General features: G+C 29.7%; 1 protein-coding gene across 2 annotated transcripts; it reads left to right on the top strand.

Moving 5' to 3' along the window:
• Window positions 1–670: 670 nt before the first annotated feature.
• On the top strand, window positions 671–5,302 carry LOC133301081 (sm-like protein LSM8). Of its 2 annotated transcripts, none has more exons than XM_061500710.1 (6): window positions 671–799; window positions 1,424–1,522; window positions 1,741–1,781; window positions 1,884–1,958; window positions 4,801–4,853; window positions 4,987–5,301. In XM_061500710.1, the coding sequence occupies exons 2-6, from the start codon at window positions 1,483–1,485 to the stop codon at window positions 5,075–5,077; spliced, it is 300 nt and encodes a 99-aa protein (XP_061356694.1). In that variant the 5' UTR covers window positions 671–799; window positions 1,424–1,482; the 3' UTR covers window positions 5,078–5,301. The 2 variants fall into 2 exon arrangements, with proteins under 2 accessions (XP_061356694.1, XP_061356763.1); XM_061500779.1 differs by having other exon boundaries at window positions 712–799; window positions 1,433–1,522; window positions 4,987–5,302.
• Window positions 5,303–9,368: the final 4,066 nt, after the last annotated feature.

Genomic DNA, 9,368 nt, shown 5'->3' with positions numbered 1-9,368 from the left:
ATTATTTTGATCGAAGGCTCAAATATTGACTAAAGCAATTTCTTGAAATTCTTTTGGGGTTAGAGAAAAATCATCTCTCCTTTTTTCACTCTTCCTCTAGTATCAGCGGTCCAATATACTCTTTTATTTTTTATTTTTTATAAAGAGCTAGTCTCAGGGCCCTCGTTATATACCACAAAAAAAATCATAATTAGAATGATCTCTATGTGACATAAGCTTGATTAATCTTATAATTAAAAATTGAAAAAAGTTATTATTTAGTGTTATTTAAGTGAAACAACTGTATTTTGGTATTTTTAACAAGGGAAAAGCATCTATCATTTTAAAGGATATAACTTTATATAATTTTAGATCCTAACAGTTGATTTTCGTCCATCAACGGTTATAATTTATTGGGTCAAATTTAATTGGTCAAATTTATTATTAATTAATTAATATTTTTGATCCAATAAATTATAACTGCTGATGGAGAGAAATCAACAATTAGAATCTAAAATGATATAAGGTTATTTCCCACAAATGTTATTCCCTTATATAACAATATCTCATCCACAAGATCAGAAGATGAGAGAAAAATGGAGTATTGTAAAAGGAATTTTACGCAAAAACTCACTTAAAGAGGATAATTTCACTTGAAATTACATTTATCCCGATAAAATCAAAAACATATTGTAAAACAAAATAAAAATAAAAATCCTAAATTCTATTTACATCGAATTCAAAATCTCCATAAGGCAAAACCCAAAACCTTTCTCTGCCCTCTATTTGCTGCTGAACTTCGCGCTGTCTTCTTCATCAGGTGTTTCTCCTTAATCTTATCTTTCCCTTTCACTATTTCTTTATAACGCAGTTTTATTTTTTCTTTTTTTGTGTAAAACGGTTTGATTTCTGGACCTACGGTTTGATTTCTGGACCTAAAACGATACCGTATAGGATTTAGGGTTTAGGATTTAGGATTTAGGATTTGGTTAACAAATTAACAACAGTGCTTGTTCCTGTCGTACTCTTCTGATTATGTTTCTGGACTTTGTTTTAATTGGGATATGATATATTGAGATTTTTTTTCATTTTACAACATTGATTCTATGTGTGCTTTCTGAATTAATAAGGTTTTTTTTTTTCTCTATGGAAAGGTGGGGCATTTATCGTTTTGACAGGAATTTTTCAGGATAGGGTACTAAATAAGAAATCTCATTAATCTTTCAAGAACGATTATGAGATGAGTGTTCTTATTGTTTATGTAACCCTTATATCAATTAATTCTAAATAAGAAATCTCATTAAGCTAATGTTTATGTAGTAAATACTGAGGTTATTGCTTGATTGGTTTGTGAGTTTTTGCATAATATTTCTGCTTTACTCCGAATTTAGCTGGTTCTAAATGTACAATTTGCATTGTTTTAATTAGTGTTTTGAAATTGAAGCTTCTACAGGTGTGAGGATAGGTGCAATAGCAAACTGAAAAAGTAACTAACTCTCCAAGATGTCAAATGGGGGCCCGGGTCTTGAGTCTCTTGTAGATCGTAAGCCATTTGTAACATATTTGTGTTTTTCCTCGATGTTGTGTTTTATAAATAGTTGTACTATCTACTACCCTTATTACCAAATAACCATTTAAGTTAATGAAACATTTGAAACTTATTCTCCATCAAATTTTATTTCCCTAAAATATGCTTTAAGCCATGCTGGACCTAGTAGTTGCTACCTTTTACTGAGTCTTTTGGTTGTTGGCACTTGGCAGAGACAATATCAGTCATTACTAATGATGGACGAAATATAGTGGTAAGTTTTAGTATATTCACAAAATTAGCTCTTGACAGTATGTAGTAGTGTGTTAATAGGTATCATTTCTCTAACTCCTAATTACAATGCTTTTTTGTTCAGGGAATCCTGAAAGGTTTTGACCAGGCAACAAATATAATTCTCGATGAGTCCCATGAAAGAGTTTATTCTACTAAGGTATGGATGAATTTATGCAGAAAAATCCATTTAGAGATTATGAGCCATGATTTCTATGAATAATATTTGTATCTAGCTTTGAACTGTAGATTGCTATGCTAGGAATTATCAATTCTTTGTCATGATACATCTGCTGAAAGAAAAATTCAACAAACAATCAAGTTTCACAAACTATCTTGGAGCTTGTTTGTTGCCAAAAAAAATGTACTGCAGCTTTGATCTACCTGATATTGAAAAGATTATTACAAGTCTTAGTCATTATTTGTAACTATAGTTTTTGTTTTTTGTTTTTTTAAATTCAGAATATCACAAGTTAGGCATATTTTGTGATGAGAGGTGGCATTAGATGAGCTTGCTTTGTTGCTTTGATTTTGTTGTTATTGTTTGTGTTTGTGTCTTGAAATGAATCTTGAAGACAGAACTGTCCCCTGAATCTGTGATTGTCAATGCTATTTTAATGGCCATGGGGATATTGTTTGAGTTAAGTCATATGCTTTCTCTTTACAATTTCTGTACCATACTTCATTATTTTGTAAAGAACATTGTTCAAAGACTTAGTCAGACTGATGCCGAAACTACGTAGAAATGGTGACTAAACAGAAAGTTGGGATTTCATAAAAGAGTAACTCTCCAATTCTCAATTATAATTATCGAAATAACAAAATTCAACTCCTATAATAGGGCTCATAAGCACCCTTTTGTGCACTAATTATAAATCAATTCAAAATTCAAAATCCTAAAAATAAATATAATAACAGCTACCTTCTAAAAATAGATAAGTAAATAAATAAATAGTTACAATTAAGTCATTCCAAATACGTTCCAAATCTTATATCAAATTACGCCAAATTTGTTGCTTTTCTTTTTTTGCCAAACAAATCACAATTACATTTGCTGTTTCATTTGGACTTGAATTTGATCGTAATCTATTAGATTTTCAAATTGTTGTTCCTTTGAACATGTGAGCCCTGCTTAATGGGCTATAATTTTGTTTGAATCCAAACTTCTTGAATAAATTCTAATTGGTTGGGCCATGCGCAATGGTTCAACTGTTAATGCATCATTCCCCCCGCTTGGAAAAGATTCTTTCTCAAATCTGCTTTGTCTTCACTGATATCAATCTCTTTAGGTAGAAATTCAAATGATAGTTCTTCCTCTATTAGATCGTCATCATCTAATTCTCCATCAGATTTATCATAAAATGAATGATCATTATAGATAGGATTATCATCGTAGATTGAATAATCATCATCAACTGAATTGTCATCGTAAGTTAAATAATCATCATAAATTGAATTATCATCATAGATCGAATAATTATCGTAAACTGGATTATGATTATAGACTTCAAAGATAGGAATGTTGATTTGCATCTCGATATCTTGAAAAGTGGACTGATTTCCAATCCGTACTCTCCTATTTCGATCCTGGTTTAGAACAACTAAAGGTTGGCGTCCTTCTTTTCGTTATCAAATGGGCCCTTTGATTCTGTTCCTTCTTTAGATTGAATGTCCAACTTTGTCCATGCAAGTCGCCGCTCCAAGTCTTGGATTTTCATGCTCTGCGCTTACATAAGTTGTCGTTCAAAAACTTGGATTTTCTCGTTATGTGCCTGCACAAGTCATCGCTCAAAATCTTGGATTTTCTTACTCTGCGCCTCCATAATTGTCGCTCCAAAACTTGGATTTTCTTGCCAAATGCTTGCACAAGTTGTCGCTTCAAATCCTGGATCCATTTTTCGAGCTCTCTATTTTTTATGTCTCACGGGTTTATTTGACCCAGTTATCTATCTTTTTAAGCAACAAATCCACGTTCCCTACCATCATGACTCTGCCATCTACGACCTCCACGATTTTGTTCAGTCATTGGCCTAAGGGAACCTAGTGCTCTAATACTAATTCATGCCGAAAATGCATAGAAAATGTGTCTAAATAGAAAGTTGGAATTTCATATAAGAGTAACCCTCCGGTTCTTAATTATAATTATGAAAATAACAAAGTTCAACTCGTACAATAGGGGTCACAAGAACCTTTTTATAAACTAATTACAAATTATTTCAAAATTAAAAATCCTAAAAACAAATATAATAATAACTACCTTCTAAAAATAGATAAATAAATAAATAATTACAATTAAATTATTCAAAATACGCACCAAATCTTATATCTCAAATTATGCCAAATTTGTTGCTTTTTTTGTTTTTTTCCAAACAAACCACAATCACATTTGCTGCTTCATTTGGACTTGTATTTTATCACTTCATTTGGATTTTGATTTGATCGCAATCTATTAGATTTGAAATTGTTGCTGCTTTGAACTTGTGAGTTGTGCTTAATGGGCCATAATTTTGTTTGAATCCAAACTTTTTGAATCAATCCATTAATTGATTGAGTCATGCGCAATGGGTCAACTGTAAGTGCATTACATACCGTGGGCCATGTCTTTTTATGATGTAGAAATTCATTGCCGTTTCTTTATAGATACAGGTAACTATAAAACCATGTTTGCCTTGGAGGTTAGAGCTGTTTACTTTCTTTTGTTTTAAGGATTTGCTACCAATAACGTTACTGGCTTATGGCTGTATAAGTCTATCTTGCTTATCTACTTTTAGAGTTGTATATTTTTTATTACTCAAATCGGAACCTCATTTATATAGCGTATTTGTGTGATTGTTAATTTTGCTTTGCCTTCTCTCCTCACCATAACCGGGAATTCGAGTCTTTGCTCAACATAAGCTTTTGTATTAGCTGCAGATTTGTTTCTTGAAAGTCATGATTTTTAGCCTTGCTCAATTTTTCTCGAGTCTTCCTGATGTTAGTCTCATTCATGTTTCTAATGACAGGAAGGTGTTCAACAACTTGTTCTTGGTTTGTACATCATTAGGGGTGACAACATGTATGTCCCTTACACCATCACTTTTAAATTTGTGAATCATATAGATTTCTTATTATGGCTCTCTACCTGTGACCTATCTTGTATATGCATGTAACAACCTAAGACTCGTATGGTTTCGTTTTGGTCATTGCAGAAGTGTTGTTGGTGAACTAGATGAAGATCTGGATTCTAATCTGGATTTGTCAAAACTTAGAGCTCATCCCTTAAAACCTGTTGTCCATTGAGGTGAAATGCAATGTATTGGTTGTTAATGGATGCATGCCTGTTTGTTGGAAAAGGTTTGAAAGTTGCTACATAATTAGGACAGTAAGCTATGAAACGATGTGTAAGAAAAAAAAACAGCATAACGTTACTAAATACTAAAATATTCAGACAACATAATATTACTAAATATTATGATTTTGCTTCTTGATGTTTAGCATGTAAGTGTTGTTAAACGAATGAATGCAACAACTTCTTCGACTACCTAAGATGGGAGAAACTCTCTTCTATTTGGCAATCCACTTTATATGATAAAATAGAATTTCACTTTTGATAGTGGGAGGAGTTTTATTGTACTCTTTTTTCTTATATAGTAATAGTTTCACCGTTGATTTGTATTTGTATTTTTCAAAAAAAAAAAAAAACTCTTATTTTTTAATTTCTTTTAATTTTTTAATTGAATTTTTTTCTATCTAAATTTAGGTTATTTATATTGTCATATTTTTAATTTTTTGTTTTGTTTTTATATTAAAATTGTTTTTTATTTTATTTTAACTACCCACTCTTAAGATTTATTATTTTTTGTATATCTTTTGTAGAAATATAATTTTTAAATTTTAATTTTAACTTTTCAAATCAATTATACATTTTTTTAATAATCTTTAAATTTTTCTTTTATTCATAAATTTTTATTTCTATCTAAATTAATTATGTATACATTTTATAATTTGAAATATTTTCTAAATATTTTTCTTTTAACTTATTTTTTTTTGCAATTTTTAAAATTTGAAATTTCTTTTCAATATTTTTTCTTTTCATTTATATTTGTAAATGTTACTTAAATTTCAAAAACTTGCGTAACTTTACTTTGTCTTGGGATGGTTAAGCATGCACTCGTATGAAAATGGAGCTCATCAGTCTAAAAAATCCAAAAAATAATAATTTTATATTATAATTTTGTATTAACATTCAACAATGACTATAAAATAACTCAATAAAATATAGTGATTTTATAGGACAAACCAGAATATGGCGCATGCAAGCCATATGCATAAACTCTGCCGACGTCAAGTAGCTGACAACTACATCTGGAGTGGTATCAGACTCGTGTCGATCACCACTAGTACCATGTGTTTCTCGTAGAATCTTCAAAACCCTCCGATGGTCATCGTTAAACATGCTTCTGTGTGCTGTCGGCTTAATACCCCCACTCCCTCGGACCGAGATGAATCTTCGAGGCGTTTGGTTGAAGATAAAATTTATGAATAATAGAGAAATGTTATTACTAGAAAAATGGTTGAGAAATGAGTTTGATAAGAAAATGTAAAAAAAATTGTTTGGTTGGAAAAAAATTTACCTAAAAAATTAAGTAAATTTTATAAAGTCTACTTTGATTTTAGGTAAAATATAGATGGAAAAAAAGTTGCTAATACAAAAATAACCCTATTCTTAAAAAAAATTCACTTTCACGCACTCTAGCAAGGGTACGCTCGTCATCATTTATTGCCCAATGTGACCATTTAGGTAGACAACTCACAATACCACATCTGAAATGAGAATATGTGGCCATCTATCTTGGTCCAATAGACATATAAATTAGTAAGCTGAGATACTGATTTAAGTAGGCAAATATTGGAAACAGTTCAACCAAACAAGGTCACCCTACAATCCCACTTCTCCAATGCCTATCTATCTCATCAGATTCCTCCAACCAAACATACCCTCAAGGCGAACCGACATCAAACTTGTGCTCAGATGAATGGTCAAATGATGATGAAAAGGCCATAACCCTAATTTTAATTTAAATAATTATTTTAACTATAATAAATTTTTATTAACTACATAATTGATAATTGGTATAATTATAAACTCTTCCCTGGAAAGTTAATTTTGGGTTTATATTTGATGATTTAGTGCCTAATTTTATCAATAATTCCCTTTCGTTTATATGATATATGCATTATTCTTGTCTTTTTATGTTTTGAATGAAAAATATGCTAAGTGAGAGAAAATTTAGAGAGAGGGTCACGAGGGAAGAATGAAAGATATTTGGGAGGGATGGGAGTGTATATATGGCACAACTAGTTGCGTATAAAATGGGGCGCAACTAATTTCATTATATTTGTATATAATTTGCAAACGACATTATTTCGATAATTTGTTTTTAAAAATGCAATATTTATATTTTTATCCTATATATTATTATTATTTATTTGTATAACATACTAAAACTAAGCATACATAATATCATAACACTACGAGAATATTAATAGGTTGTAATTTCAATTCATAAGATAAGTAGTGATTAAAATAAAAACTAAACCTAAATTCTAAACTGGCAAAGTCCTTAATTTATTTATAAATTAGAGTAACTATCTTTTTGGGTTCTCAACAGAAAACGCAAAATTTATTTTAATTTCTTAGAAAAAAAAAGTTGACTTGTGGTACCTCTAAAATCTCAGTTCTTTGAAATTGTGGTCCCTAAGAAATTTAAAGAAGACTCACATTAGTTCCTCAAAAAAGACTAATATTGATATTTTTTTTCTAAGAGATTAAAATGAATTTCATGTTTTTTGTTGAGCACACAAAAGGGTGTTAACTCTATAAATTAAGTCAATTTTAAAATATTTTTGGTTTCAAAAAATCCTCAAAAATAATATGAAAATAATTTTGAACATGAAAATTAAAAATGACAATGTGCTCTTTAATCTTTGAAATGTAAAATCCCTCTAAAAATAGGGCAAGCGAGTTGACCCGCCGTGGTGAGTGTGTTAAAAATATCATCTTTTGAGCTTAAAATAAAATATTTTAAAAAATAAATAAAAATATTAATGCTAATTTTTTATTTCTAATCTCTAACTTCTAAATATTTTTCAGGTTTAAAATAAGCTTCAAGCAATAAGTTAAAGGCAAAAGAATGATTTATGCCAATAATTTCATTTAACATAACAATACAAATCATATTTTATGATTAAATAATAAATTCTAGTGTTATTATATAACCAAATAATGACATCAAGCATATGAATATTTTGCAAACGAACACATCATTACATTAAGAATTTCACAAGAATTTAGTATGATTTGTATAGATATTAGATATTAGCATTTAAATCCAAAAATAGACTTAAGTTTCTTTTATTTTTTGTGTTAATTTCTTTCTGTCCTATCAAAAATGAATAAAAAAATCATCTTCGCAGTAAAATAATAGCATTATTGCCCTAAAAGAGAAGATTTTGTTTCATATAATAGTCATTCACGTAGATCAATCAAGCCATAATTTAATAATTTTTTTTTTTAAAAAAATGACCTATAGATCAACAAGCAATAGTTTAATATTTAATGTATATTTTTTAAAAATGACTTATGGGTTGACCCATCCCATCCCACTTTACTGCTAACCCTTTTTAACCTGCCCCACACATAGGCAGTTTATGTTGATTTGGTAGGTTGAAATACACAACTCAATTTGTCCCGTTTTAGCGGGTTGACCCATCGGGTTCAACTCACTTTGTCAAGTCCAATATGTATCGTGTCCCTATTTTGTCATTATTAGGGGTGTAAATGGGCTGTGCTGGTCTAGTTTGAGCTTAAATATGCTATGTCTTCGTAAAATACTTTAAGTCTGGCCTGGTGTAGACTAAATTATAAGTTTAGCTTGACCTATATTTTTCTAAAAAAGGTATGGTCTATGCCTGTTAGCCTATGTAAGCTTATTACTCATTAGGCATTCAAGAATTAAAAAAATAATTAAAATAAAATTACTTTATTACTCAAAATTATTTAAATAATAATTTTATTTATTTTATTAAAATAAATAATATGATATATGACAACATATATGCTTATATGACGAGCCTTGTAAAAGGAAGTCTATGACCTATTTTTTAAAGAAGCCTTTTTAAAAGCTTGAGTCTATTATATTTTACTAGATTTAATAGATCAAATTTAACTTGATACAAGCAAGGCCGGCCTTGATAAACCGCGTGACCCATTTACTACCTCAATCATTACTAACTAACAATAATGACATGATCACAGAGTCACAAACAGACGATTGCCAAAAGGAACATGCTAATCAATTATCAAATATGTAGGACAAAATCCATTGGTAAGTTAAAACCTCTAAGTTTATTGTAAAAATAAAATATACCATCATAATCTTAGGGGGTATATTGGATTGAGATTTCAAAGGATTTTAATGGATTATTTTTGGACAAAAAAATCCATTGGTATTCAATTAGAATTTAGAAAGATTGAAAAAAAAGTCATTTGGTATTCGATTAAGATTGTAAAAGATTATTTTAGAGTCCG

Source organism: Gastrolobium bilobum, unplaced genomic scaffold (genome assembly GCF_033153095.1).
Source record: "Gastrolobium bilobum isolate Gb01-03AN ecotype WA unplaced genomic scaffold, APGP_CSIRO_Gbil_v1 utg31243, whole genome shotgun sequence".
Lineage (NCBI taxonomy): Eukaryota > Viridiplantae > Streptophyta > Magnoliopsida > Fabales > Fabaceae > Gastrolobium > Gastrolobium bilobum.
Note: the sequence above shows the minus strand (reverse complement) of the source record. Positions and strands in the feature narration are given on the sequence as shown.